The sequence below is a fragment of the Sardina pilchardus genome, chromosome 22, assembly GCF_963854185.1.
Source record: "Sardina pilchardus chromosome 22, fSarPil1.1, whole genome shotgun sequence".
Taxonomy (NCBI): domain Eukaryota; kingdom Metazoa; phylum Chordata; class Actinopteri; order Clupeiformes; family Clupeidae; genus Sardina; species Sardina pilchardus.
Genome location: NC_085015.1, coordinates 28,801,928 through 28,816,686, shown reverse-complemented (window position 1 = coordinate 28,816,686; position 14,759 = coordinate 28,801,928). Strand labels below are relative to the sequence as shown.

At 42.1% G+C, this 14,759-nt stretch overlaps 1 protein-coding gene across 1 annotated transcript in view; it reads right to left on the bottom strand.

The window, feature by feature from the left end:
- ryr2a (ryanodine receptor 2a (cardiac)) overlaps positions 1–14,759 on the bottom strand; it is a 119,172-nt gene that overhangs the window by 82,256 nt on the left and 22,157 nt on the right. The window contains exons 2-3 of the mRNA XM_062525565.1: positions 4,296–4,415; positions 3,528–3,632 (exon numbers count right to left, since the gene is read on the bottom strand). Coding sequence (XP_062381549.1) covers positions 3,528–3,632; positions 4,296–4,415 — 225 coding nt within the window. The remainder of the gene's footprint in view (positions 1–3,527; positions 3,633–4,295; positions 4,416–14,759) is intronic.

The window sequence follows — 14,759 nt, the reverse complement described above, 5'->3', positions numbered from 1 at the left end:
AGCTGCCTGGAAGCTCTAACTCGACCACCTAGCAACTCGAGCTAGAGAAATATGATGGTTATCACAAGTGACCTAACCTTGCAGTGTGTACTTCTTAAAAGTCTACTTAAATTATTTATCTGATGGATGTCTTTCAACATTCATAAAGGAAGAGAACAAAGCCTAATTTATGCTCCATATTTGTGAAAATATCTAGCTGTCTGTTTCAAATGTTACTCTGTCTCATCCATATATGTACATTTTGAGAAAATGTGCAAAGATGGACAAATGAATCCAGAGTCTGGGCTTCGGAAATTAGCCTTAATAAACACTGCTTTACATAACAAATCAACATCAAAATGGTTGATTATCTCCTCTTCAGGGGCAGTCTCCCTCAGTCTAACCCTCTGTCCATGTCAACGTGGAGCGGTCCATGAATAAATCATTTATAGTGCTTATCTCTTTACATATTAGGGACATGAGATCAGAACAGCATGGGCCTCAAGCTACATTCGAAAGGCAAGCAGCTAAGAGAGAGAGACTTACAGGAGAAGAGGGAGTGAGTGAGAGAGAGAAAGAGGAGAGAAAGAGATGGACTGTGGAGGAGAGGCACAAAAGGAAATGAGGCATGAGGCAAAGTGTCAGGGTTAGAAATGGCTACGAGACAGAAACAAACACGACAGATGAGCAGAGAGGAAAAAAGTTCTGACGCTCTGAGAATAGAGCTGTGGAAGACACTGCATTCTCTACTGCCATCTTCCCTTGAGCTGCTGTGTGATAATCAAGCTTGATGTTTGCCTGTATGGCCAGCTGGATAAGGAGGGAGGTGCACTGCAGAGCTCTGGCATTGTGTGATCTCATTACTGGAGGTCCCTGCATGAGGGATTACACGTCATCAGCACAACGCATTTACCTATCTGACCTGCACTGGACCGCAACACTTGTACTTCAGGAAGACTAACAAAGAGGTGATGAGAAATTGCTTAAGCCCATTGTAAATCTGATTACACAGAGAAAGGAGAATAGAGCTCTAGGACTTCAATCCTTTAATCTGAGTATTTTTTTTCTGTTGCATTACCCAACATAACCTGACTGAGATTCCTGTTAACCAAATGGCCAGAGTAAACTACATCGGCAATAAGGGTGCAAATGCGAAGGCTATGTGGCTTTAGACTAGAAATACATGTGGCTTTAGACTTAGAAATTACATTTGTACACTGTTCATAGAAAAATGTTCAAGAAAAAAGATAACTAATTGAAGGTCATAAATGTTGAATGTTGTTGATTCAGACGTGTCCAAAGAGCTCACTGGACAATGGTCCTTTACTCCAAATTCCCAACTGGTTAAGGAGAAAAGGAACAATCCTACATTACTGTAAGGTCAGCAAAAGCTCTGTGGCAGTCAAAAAAGGTCAGTCATCTCAATTATTGCAGCTCAGCACTGCATAGTGAAATGTCTGGCATTTCACATTCAACTACAGGATGCAGCAACAACATAGCTATAGCAATGTTTAATAAATCACTGGATCTGTGACTGGTCAAATTATTTTAAATGTGGTTAAAAAATATATACAACAAAATTCAGGGCATAGCACTGTGAAAAGAATTCAAACGTCAAAGCAAAGCCTTTAAACAGAGACACTTATATATTAAAAAGACTTTGCTTTAAAGACTCAATTTCAAGGTCACCTCTTATCGCTCTCCAAGCTGCGCACGCAGCTCGATTGTTTATTACGTGTAAATCGGTCTATACAGTGGGGGGACTAAGCATTTGACCCCATGCTAAAGTTGACTAAAGAGAGGAATATAAAATCATCTTTTGATAATTGATCTAAATGCCTTAATTAAAAACAAATGGTAAAAATCCAACCTTTAAAGACCTTCCTTTGTGATTGCAGAATGTATCGTAAATAAATAAATGTTCTTCCTGAAATACAGGGAGCATTTGACCCCTATGTTAAATTCCCATAGGAGCAGGAGGATTTTTTATACGTTTTTATTTTTAAAGGCCAGTTATTTTATGGATCCAGGATACTATGCATCCGGATAAAGTTCTCTTGGCCTTTGGAATTAAAACAGCCCCACATCATCACATACCCTTCACCATAGCTAGAGATTGGCATGGTGTTTTTTCCAGTGAGCCTATTAGCCTGTTTAATGCTCATTGAGCTCAATGCAAATCATTATGTTTTGTATGTCATTAGATAGAATACAATTTTAAAAACAAAACTAGTAAAAGAAAATCTTTCTGGGATCATAGAAGAGATAAGTGTTTTTCAATGTTCATTTCCATGATTTTGGTGAGCATGATAGACATGACACATGAGCTAACGGGATAGTTACCTACAGTAGAAGGAACTCTCAAGATGTACAACTTTGTCATGTTGAGATATTAGAAAGTATGTGCTGCTGGATATGTTCAATAGTTCTTGGTTGAATGCTGGAATTCCAGGTAAATAACATAATAAAGTATGTTATTTCACCATATGGTTTAGGGAAAATGAGTTTATGCGATGAACAAGTGTCATGCCAGGTGATGACTAAATATTTTTGAAAAAACTGCAAACAAGACATCATTGTAGCAATGTTGTTTTGTGTTCCATACAACTATGTGGAGACAGAGAAGACAGGTGGCACACATATCCTGCACAAGCTCAACCAACAGACAGACCTCCTCAAATCAAGCCGTTCACATTCAGTCTGACAAAATGCTAAATGTATTGATCAAAATGGGTTACTCAAGTAGTCTATATTCATAAATCAATTAATAACTAACATTTCATGAATTGTGGGGTGAAAAAGCCTATGTGTAAAGAGAATTCCCAATAAATGTAAACATGTATTGTACATGTTAACAGTTACACAGTAACAATACTGACACTGCGGTCAGTCAGTGGGTTCCCCCTCACAAGATCCTCCACAGACTTTTTGACTGCATTCATACTGTTGGTGTCTGGAAGGAGCCAACATCACATGAAAATCTCAGACTTTGAAATGACCACTAAAGATGGTCATCCCTCACCGCCTCTCTTCACATGTTCCGTTACCACTTCCAAGTTGAAGATTCAGGTAGAAGTTGCTGGAGTTTATTGTGAACAGTCTTTGGCTGCAAGGCAGTCAGTCCGTGTAAAGTTCAATGAATTATTCATGTTGGTGCCAGATAAGCATGGGGAGGAGCTAGATATCTGCTAAAATGGGCCGTTTTATTCCCAAGACAAATAATAGGGTTGCAAATAGGCTTGTAAAATAGCATCTGATCATGTTTTTGACTGACCGAAGTTGCAAACCTTCTATGTTAATATCAGAGAAAAAGGTCAAACAATCCATTCATCCCTTCTGTGTCATTTTAAGGTCATACCTATACATCATACTTCTCATAGACATTGACCAACAACTAGCTACTCTCTGTAGATACTGCTCGTCACTCTTTCTCTTCACCGAACTGTAAATATAGGAATAGACTGAACATTTCCCTCAGGAATGATAATCATATTTATCTGCATTTAGAGCATAAGCGGCCTGTTTGATGGGAGACCCAGAGTACTCACCCCCTCAGCTTTCTCCTCTGTGTTGGCAAGCATCTCTTGAAGGGCGCGAACTGAGAGTGACTGTTCCAGGACGAAGGTACATATAGACAGGTCTGGGGGAACATTCTATGAAGACACAATATACAAATCAATCAATTATATTTCTTATGTACATGGTGCGACTGATCAGATAGACAGCAGCCACTGAACAACAAGCCATGACAATCTCACTGTCAAACCGAGTCACATCAGGTAGTCATTCCTCTCACATGCAGAGGGACATGTTTAAGGTCAGTCTTATGAAATGTGTCATCTTTTTTACTGCCAAATACCAAATCAGAAGACCTGATATGAACAACTGATCAATAAGCCCATTAACACAATCTTGGTTTTGGCGTAGTATGGAAATATGAATGATTCAATATAAGTTAAAAGTGTTTGGCTGGTGGCTTTAAACTTTGGATTATAAATGTAAGATACCATTTCCCCAATTAAATAATCTAATTCTGCAATACAAAGGGGAGCAGTTTCCTACATGGCTTATAGTAAATCGACTACATCTCTATGTGGGAAACCAGACAGACCAGGATGTACAGTACATAACAGCATGTTATGTCAATTATGTCAAAGATCTTATGAAGTATAGGCCAGCACGTCTTTTTGTAGGTCTACTTCTCTTAAATATAGCCTGTAGCTAATTCTCAGGGGCAGTGGTCTTCAATGAGTACTGTAAGTGTGTATTTACAATATAAGGCACTGTCTAACCACTGCAGCATCCGTCAGACTTACCTTTGAATTGGAAGTCGACTCAAGAAAGCAGAGTCTGTTCCCAAAGCCCTCGGCTGCCAGACACAGCTTCTGCTGCTCTTTGTTGATGGTGGCAGAGCACTGCAGCACCACTTCATCATCCTGCACAACACATAGCACAGCGCTCACCATCAACACCAACCTCACACATTCAACACTGTGTAAGAAGATTAGAAAGATTAGAGTCCTAATGTCACTCCACAACTGCTAGGAGAATATTCATTTGATCTAAAGGCAACCTTCACAGTATTGCAGATAAATAAAGTCTTGGTACAACAAAATGTGTCATTCGTAAATAGTTTTAAATGTTATACTGTACATCTCAACAAATTGCTTTGCTAAGTCATCAACATTGCTAAACAGTTCATTCTGATTTTATTTTGCTTTGCAAACTACATTCACATAATGGCTATAGCAATTTGCTTCAATAGGTGACAATTATAAGTTATTCATGCAAAGCACATCAATATACTTGTGGGTTACTTCACTACACAATGTGTAAACACATCCAGCTTTTAGCTGCAGAAGTATAGTCTTCTAATCCCTAGAGAAGAACTTGACCTCTTCAGCTGTTTGGTGAACATAAGATCAAGACCACTGAGTTTACAAACTAATCCCTGAAGTTTCCTGTTGAACCTAATGCCAACAGTTTATATTCCCATCACTGTCTCTCAGATGTGAGAGACAGTGATGTGATGCAGTTCATACAGAAAATAAGCTTGCATCAAAATAATTGTCCTATCAGACATAATCAGTGAAAGGTGCTTTCCTTATGTATGTGAAAAACTCAAAGGAAAGGAAAGGAAAGCTGTAGGAGTCATGGATTTAAATGACCCCCTTCCAATGATGACTAATGGCACATTAATGTATGTCTGTATCCAAACATCAAGAAATCTGCGCACTTACTTGTCTTTTAAAACAGGAGTATCACCCAAGTTACACTCAAACATTTACACACTCACATTTTGAAGCTGCATACACATAAACATACAAAAACACCTGTGCGTGCACGCGCACACACACACACACACACACACACACACACACACACACAGCAGAGTGCATGTCAATGCCACAGGGAGTGGACAAGAAAAGAACAAAACATCTTCACTTGTGGTAAGTATGAGTGCACACTGCGCTGCAGCAGTTTATCAGACACAAATAGAAACGAGTGGGTTGCGCTATGTGACCTAACAAAAATCAGAGCATATTTCCCCACCTCCGTGAAAGGTGTGTGGGTGAAGAGAGGATGGGAAAGAGAGGGAACAGTTGCTCTCACCTCCAGACGAGTGGAAGACCATCATTTTATCTTTGCTATATACAGTATGTAAAGAAAAATTAAAATAAAACAAAGTGCCATTTTTGGGATGGATGACATATTGCAATATGTCATGGAGAGCTAGAGAATCTGGAGGATAAAAAAAACTCTTAGCGTGTGAGAAAAAATAGCATGGCAATAAAAGTAGTTCCTATATGAGTTTCTGAAAACTAAAGCAAGCCTTGAATTGACTGAAATATCTTCGGTACCCTGTCAGGCATGGTCCACAAATACGCAAACGAAGGTTATGTATATAACCACGGTTCTATGAGTTTCGGATGACCGCCAGAGGCGGTGCTTTCAGCACATGGATATCCATCACACGTACGTGTAGGTCGAGTATTTATATCAACAAAGTCACCTGTGACCTGGGTGACGTCTGCCCTGTGCGCCGGCACAAAAGGCAGGTCAACCCAGGATACGATTCTTGGCAATCTTCTCGTGGATATTCCGAGTGACTGCCAAGCTCTGGCGGTCATCCGAAACTCATAGAACCGTGGTTATATACATAACCTTCGTTCTATTTCGTTTCTCCTGACCGCCAGAGGCGGTGCTTTCAGCACATGGATGACTAATACCAGCAGGGTCACGAGGAATGAATGCGTGCCTGTTAAGGACGCCGTGAAAGCGCAAAAAGCACAGCTTCAGCAACTGGGTTATGTGGAACAACATTAACCCTGTAGAATCATGCAAAAATGCAAGTTGAGACCCATGATACCCCTGCACAAATGTCCAAGAGGGGTGCACAAGGTAGTGCTGCCCATGAGGTAGACACACCTCTGGTGGAGTAACCTTACACATGTAGCTGTGGCTGATAATTTCAGCTATCCACCTTGACCGTCCATGCTTGGACAGGCTATGGCATAGTCTCGGTCCTGTATGACAAACAAATAATGCATCGGACTTCCGGATTCCGGCAGTCCACTGTAGATAAAAACCTTAGTGTTCGTACCAGGCATAAAAGCTCTGCACTTAACCCCTGCTCAGAGCTCTGACCTTGGGGTTCAAATGCTGCCAGACTAAAAGGCTAGTTTCCGAATGAAGACGAACAGGTCTTGGGAGAAAGAGGGGTTCGGTCATAGATAGATAGAGATACTTTATTGATCCCTAAGAGGAAATTCAAGTTAGGGTCACCCCTGTATCCCCAGGGTGCCAATGGCATTCTCTGCCTCCAGACAAGCATTTAATTCTCCTAATCACTTGCTAATGTAAAAGTCAAGAGAAAGACTGTCTTCATAGACAGCTAGTTCAACTCTACAACCCTACAAGTTTCACATGGGGGTTTGCAGAGAGCATGCAAGGCAAGAGGCAAGCCTCAGGAGTGCACAGAGTACCGTCAAGGAGGTCTCCATCACTGAGCCCTCTTCAGGAAGTGGGTCACCAGAGTATGGGACCCAAGTCACATCATCCACTCCTGTTGTGCATAGATAAGATGGCGGCAATATACCCCATACCCCTAGGGGGTGGAGGCTGTGAGGCCTTGATCAAGGAGCGATTAAAGAAAAGGGAGTACAACCTGTGTGAAGCAGCGCGTTGGCTCCTGATTTTGTACTTGGCACCAGCTGGAAAAAAGTTCTCACTTATTTGCGTAGAGTGCATTGGTGGAGGGTGCCCAGGAGCTGTGCATAGTATGCACTACTGCTGGCTCGAGAGCCCTAGTAACAGTTCCGGTCCTTCAGTGGCCAGACCTAAAGTGTCAGCTGAGATGGATCCGGTTGCCAGATCCAGCCGCTTAACCGTTAAAGGAGATTCATTCTCACAGGGAGACACCTGGGTTCTCCACGTAGGAGTTGGTTTAACTCCGGAAAACAACACTCTCCCTGACCATCAGGGGGCTATTAGTAGCAGCTCGTGTCCTCCTGTCACAACCCTGTCCAGTGTTGGCAATATCGAAGGAGGGAAAGCATATAGCAGCTGCTTTGGCCATGCGTGTGCCAGAGCATCTATAGAAATCCAGAGGTAAAGGTGTGTTGTTGGCTAGGAGGCGAGGAGATCCACCTCCAGCCTGTCATACGTGTGCCAGATTGCGTGTACCACATCTGGGTGAAGTCTCCATTCTCCAGGGACACTGGAATGACAGGAGATATGCTGCCATGTTCAGGATACCAGACTAGTACATTGTCCTCAGGCTCAGTAGGCGAGGATGAGCCCATTGCAAGTTGCAACAGTTGAGTCAATCTCATGGCCTGCCTGGACTTGGTGCCCTCCTGGTGGTTGACGTGGTAAACCACCAATATATTGTCTGTACTAATAAGGACATGCCTTCTGACCAGTACTGGGAGGAAATGCTTCAGGCCAAGCAGAACAGCATGTAATTTCAATACATTTGTGTCTCGCCCCTGCTGTAAAGGACTTCATTGACCCCTATCACCACTTCTCTGGAAGAAGAAATGGACCCTAAGGGGACGCCCTGAGTAAGATCTTACTTCCAAGTTGCAGATGTCCCAGACAACTGGCAGTAACCCTGACCAGTTTGTGTCTGTGGCGAATGGGATGCAAGTGAGGGCTGCTTACCCAGATTTGAAAAGGTCTCAATGAAAGGAGGCCCAGTGGGGCCACTGAGGAGGCTGATGTGAGCATCCCCAGCAGTCTCTGAAATGTCATGAGAGTAAAACTCTGACAGTGGCTGAGTTACTGACAGATACTGTCGTCCCGTCGCTGAGAGGGGATAGCTTTTGTTGCATGTGAGTCCAGTTGGATACTGAGGAACACGATGACTTGGAAGCTCTTCTTGTGATTCCACTGTCAGCACTTACTTTAAACTTATACTTACCTTATGATGTGGAATATCAGTGATGTCGACTCCCTGGGGGCATCTGCCCTTGACTGGGAGCACATGAGCTAGTTGTCCAAGTGAAGGTGGAGGCCACCGTCCTCATTTTTTGGAACAATGAAGTAGGTGGAAGAAAATCCAAAGTCTAAGGACTCGACGGGCTTCTTCCCCAAAAAGTCCAGACCACTTCGCGAAGGGCCAGAGCCCGGGTTGGATCCCTGATAATGGTCATTGTAACCCAACGGAATCTTGCCGGTAGGTGTTGACCTGCATGCCGTAACCCTGGGACGGGGTCACCACAACCCAGGGACCTGACGTGTGACGCTTCCCAGCATCTTAGCCGCAGGCAGGTGAAGTGTCGACTGCCGTGGTAATGCGTCTACTGGGGTTCACATGTTGCATACTTTGCAAACTGCTGTTTAGCTTGTGTAACTTGTGTATGGAACAACAGGAAAGGAACGGAGTGCTCTCCTGCATGGTTCCAAAAGCAGACACTGGGCCAACCATATTTGGCCCTGAGTAAGGGTTAGGGAAGACATGAACCTACCCAACTCTGCTCATAATGCTAATAATAATAATAATAACATTTATTTATATAGCACTTTTTCAAGCTCAGAGCAGTTGCTCAAATAGGTAAATGCCTGCAGAGAGGCGCCACTCAAGCTCTGCACAGATCGGACAAATAAGTCCTGCAGTGACTGGAACAGGGATAGCAGGTGGTGGGACATCAAGCTACCAACGCACCCCACGTGTGCTGCTGTGTTATCACTTCTGATAATGAAATCATCAGTCAAGTGGCATTGCAACTGAGGACAGCCTCGTCAAGTGACGGCGCTAGGGCTGGCTCGTTAGGCATGCCATGTAGTCCGTAGCTGGACGCATCCTGCATGTTGGCCAGTGCCGTACGGTCACACAAGGTGAGAAAAACACTTAAGGCCTGCCTAGTGTCTCTGGAACCCATCAATATATGGAGCTCTGAGCTTCCCAGAGCACTGTGGTTCATTCCCTGTGAGCGGGGATGATAGTGGTGGGAGCCCTGGTCTGTTCAATCACCCTTTACAATTTCCACTTCGCCTTCCTGATCAAAGATTACACTCTGAAGCCTTAGTAAAGAGAACATCTTCCTCCTGGCCTCCAAACGCTGGTGACAGCATTGAAGGCAGTCACAACTGTTATTTGTCTATACCTACTGGTTGCAGATTAAAAAAGGATCTGTTCAAACTCAGAGATCAAGATGTCCACCCTTTTGGTCTAGGGCACGTCTTTCACGTTTGCACATACCAGTGCTAACATGTGAATCAGTCCTCCGACACTTGTAAAGACCAGTATGCGAAGGACGTCTCTACATGGAACGGGTGGCTGAGCCCCCTGAGCAAATCTGGCTGACCGTGCCAGTAGGCTCAAGCAAGTGCAATTCATATGCACGCCAGCTCTATCAGCCCCTGCCCTAAGTAGTCAGCACCAAGGCAGGAAGGGCACATATCGTGGCCACATCCGATTCAAGAGGGGCTCAAATAGTCAATGCCAGTCATAAACATGTTTAAGCAGAGGCACGCACTGGTTTAAGCGTGTCACACTACCAGGCGATTATGATACTGTCTGATTACAGTAGTCATTGATGAAAGTACTGAAACTGTGTACAGCCACATGAGAGTCTGGGGCAATCTAGGACGAGCACATCCTTTTGCACGAACGAACAACCAACAGAGTGAGCTATACTCTCTAGCAGATATTAAATTAATGCGTTCAGCAATGTATCCAACAGCACAATGTAGAGCGAGTACACACCTGTGCAGCAATGAAATACAAAAGGTCAACATATCAACCCGTTGTTGACAGTAGTCTACTGAAACTGTTTACATGGCTAAATGGTAGCCTGGGGCAGTCTAGGACGAGCACATCCTCTTGCACGAATGAACAACCCACAGAGTGAGCTACTCTCTAGCAGAGATTAAATTAATGCGTAGCCTACAGCAATGTATCCACCAGCACAATGTAGAGCGAGAACACACCTGTGCAGCAATGAAATACAAAAGGCCAATATAGCAACCTGTTGCTAACAGTAGTCTACTGAAACTGGTTACATGGCTAAATGGTAGTCCGGTGCCGTTTAGGGCGAGTACAATCCTTTGCACAACGAACAGCCAATAGCAGTGAGCTACTCCTTATCAGATATAATGCCTTCAGCAATGTACTATATCCCATAACACAATTTAGAGCGAGTACGCTACACCTGTGCATCAATAAGATACAAATCACGATCACCAAGTATGCAAAGCATTTGCAATTTTCAGAGTGAGCACACTCCCTTGCAAGATAGATCAAACTGTGGAAGATCTATTCAACTACGTGAGCGACAATGTATTTATCTACTCACTATTCAGTTAATGGGAGGCTTCGTCTACCCGCTCGCCAGGGAATCCCAAATGGCTCGCAGCCAACGATTACGTTAACATCAAAACTTAATTAGCCTATCGGTGTAACAGCCGACTCAGACTCAAAGTATTTCAAAGTGAGTTCCACATTTCCATCTGAACGAACGCGCTAGAGCGTAGACACAACTGCGCATCGTAAGAACATAACAGAGAGTTTGCGGGGGAAATCACATCCGTAACGGTACGTTACAGTAACCAAAGTCACTTAAATTCAAGCTAGCTAGGCGTGAACGCCGGTCCAAGCTCACTACAAGTCAGCTATGCAGCGTGATCGCTTCATAAAGCACAACTATCAAAGAAAATGTGCTTACCTCTTTCGGATGACATTCAACTTTGAGCAGTAAAATGTTGATAATGATAATTTGATTATGGCTAATCGCAGTCTTTCAGAGGGCGAAATTCGCAGCTCTGACCCATCTGGGTTGCAAGACTCCAGAGCGATACCAAAATGTTTGTAACACTCACAACCTTACTCACGCGAGAAGATGAAAAAGAATCGTATCCTGGGTTGACCTGCCTTTTGTGCCGGCGCACAGGGCAGACGTCACCCAGGTCACAGGTGACTTTGTTGATATAAATACTCGACCTACACGTACGTGTGATGGATAGGGGGGGGTTTCCAAGATGGCGACCGTGTAACATGTCTTTCAGTGAGCTCCTGCACAAAATATGTGAAACAGTAGGAAAACATTGGTTACCGATTATCCAGTATACAACTAAACCGAACTTAGTTTTGTAAAGACCGGTAGCACCTCCATGTCGGGCCGTGATAGGAAAAGAATGCTCAACAGCGAGATGAATGATGCTGAAGCTACTCCAGGTAACGTCTTGATAGCATCTTGCCATGATTACGCTAGCACCATGTCAACAGTAGCAGTTGTGACAGAAGAATTTCCCTCGTTGCCTGTTACCCCGTGCAAATCCCCTGCTGCAAAAAAGGCTCTCTATGGAGAGGGTGATCTCTCACAGGATAACTTCGTTGTGTCTGCCCTCTCCAAGCTTATAAATGAACGGGCTGACTCTATTGAAAAGCTGGTTAACGAAAATTCGAAGAAAATAGATGGAAACCTGTTGAAAATAGAGGGGTTGAAGAAAACGGTGGACTTTGTTTGCGGTGAAATCAAAGATACGCAGGCGAAGGTGACAAATGTTGATTCTCGTCTCAAAGAAGAAGAACTCAAAGTCACCAAACTTCTAACGCGTGTCTCTGATCTGGAGTCTTACTCTAGAAGGTGGAATTTGAAGCTCTATGGCATTCGTGAGAGCCAGAATGAAAACGTGAAGGAGAAAGTTGCGGAGGTGTGTCAGGCTATTCTCCCAGACGCAAAGCTTAAACCAGCTGAGGCGATCGACATAGCTCATCGTCTCGGGAAACCAAATCAACCAAACACCAAACAGTCCAGCACCAGGCCGAGAGCCATCATCATTCGCTTCGCTATGAGGTCTTACAGAGATGCCCTTTGGAAGGCTGCGAAAAATCACCCCTTCTTGCGTGATGGCAAGCTGCGTTTGGCCGAAGATCTGTCACAACCGATCAAGGAAGCCAGGATGATGTTTTGGCCAATGATAAAGAAAGCACGGAATGAGGGAAAGTCTGCTTACTATGTCGGAGCAAGGGCCTTCATTGATGGGCACGAATTAACCTGACTTTGAATTTCCTATTTGCAGCCGGTTGGTCTAATAGGCCTATTTAACTTCGGTTCTACCTCTGATGGAAAATATTAGCCTATTAGTTAGGTGATGGAGTTTATCCGCTTAAGAATTATTTTTCTTGTGAAATTAAAAATCTGTATAAGTTTGGTTATATTGAAGTGTACCATTATGTTTGCTCACTTTTACTGTTTCTCACAGGGTTTTGATTAGGACGGTTATACGTGCAGTTTGCTCACTGTATCCTATTCTTAGTCTTATCTCATATCTCAAAAGTTAACTTTCTTTCTTAAAGCATTTCATTGTCTATAGTTTCATTAAACGCCAGGGGTTTAAGAAATATTACAAAACGTAAAGCATTATTTTTATTTGGTAAACAGCAGAACTCAGATTTATGTTTTTTTCAGGAATCACACTCAGTTACAGGTGATGTGAATTTTTGGAGAAGCCAATGGGGGAATGATTTGTGGTTTTCTCACTGCAGTGAGAGGTCAGCAGGTGTGTTAACTTTGAAACATAGGTTTAACAGTGATGTTTTGCATACAGACACTGATCCAAAAGGGCATTTCATTTGTCAGGTTGTTAATTGTAATAAAATATTTTTCATTATTGTAAATGTGTATGGGTATAATACCAGTGCAGAGAACATACAGTTGTTTGTTGATTTGGAAATCAGACTTCAACATTGGTTGCTTAAGTTTCCGAATTCACACATAGTAATAGGAGGGGATTTTAATGTAATTATGAATCCTCTAGTAGACAGATGGCCACCACGTGCCTGCGTTACTAACGCATATTTGAAGCGTTTTATGGATAAATTTGATTTAGTGGATGTATGGAGGGTGAAGTTCCCAGATACAGTTATGTACACTTGGAATAACAAAGATAATACAAGGTTATCCCGCATAGACTTTTGGCTGGTCTCTAACAGTATTAATGAACAAAATATTTCAGTAAATGTTTTTCCATGTCCTCTGAGTGACCATAAAGCTATATCTATATCTATTAATATATTTCCTTCAGATAACGGTTGTAGAGTCAATTATTGGAAGCTAAACAACTCGCTTCTTGAGTATAATCAAGTGCAGACCAATATTTCTCAATTAATTTCACAGTTTTTTGATAAAGCCAAAGCTGAAAATTCATTTAGATTAAATTGGGAGTTATTTAAATATGAGTCCTCAAAGTTTCTTCGAAAATTTGGTAGTAATCTAGCTAAATCCAGGATTTCAGAAGAACAAAAAGTTATCAATAGTATTTCCCTGTTCTCTCAGTTGTCTCCAGACACTTTAACAGAAGAGAATAAAATAGAAATGATTAATTTACAAGAAAGCTTGGATAAAATGTACAAAAGGAGGGCTGAAGGTGCTTTTGTAAGGTCACGGAGACGGTGGTTAGAAGAAGGAGAACAGAATTCAGCTTATTTTTTTAAATTAGAAAAATATCGTGCTAAAATGAACACTATTAATCAACTAAAAATTGATGGCATTGTAACTGATGATTCTAAACTTATCTCAAACTTTTGCTCCACTTTCTACAAGAACTTGTACACATCAGATTATTCAGAGAGTGACACCCAAAGTTTCTTCAGTTTATTACAAGATATCCCCCAACTTAATGATTCAGATAGAGTTGTTTGTGATCTTCCTTTATCCCTAACAGAGGTTAGTAATTGTATAGGGCTTCTTAAAAACAATAAATCGCCTGGTACTGACGGGTTAACATCTGAATTTTATAAATCATTTTCTTTGAAGTTAGCCCCCTTTTTACTACAAGTGTTCAATGAAAGTATTTTAGCCAATACATTACCTTGGAGTATGTCTCAGGGCTTAATAACACTCATTCCAAAACCTCGTAAAGATATACTTTCTATTGATAACTGGCGCCCTATTTGTCTTTTAAATAATGATTACAAAATATTAGCTCTTATATTTGCTAAAAGAATTAAGATAGTACTTGCGTCAATTATTGACGAAGCACAATCAGGGTTCATGCCTAATAGGCACATCTCTGACAATATTAGGTTGGTTTTAGATATACTTGATTACTCAAATTTAATTTCAGAGAACAGTTTCATCCTTTTCTTAGACTTCTTTAAAGCCTTTGACACTGTGGAGCACAATTTTCTTTTTCTTTCACTTAGGAGATTTGGATTTGGAGAATTCTTTTGCAATGCCATCAGAACCTTATACAACAATGCTAATTGTTCTATTAAGCTTAAACATGGATCATCTCCTAGATTTGATGTACAAAGGGGCATCCGTCAAGGT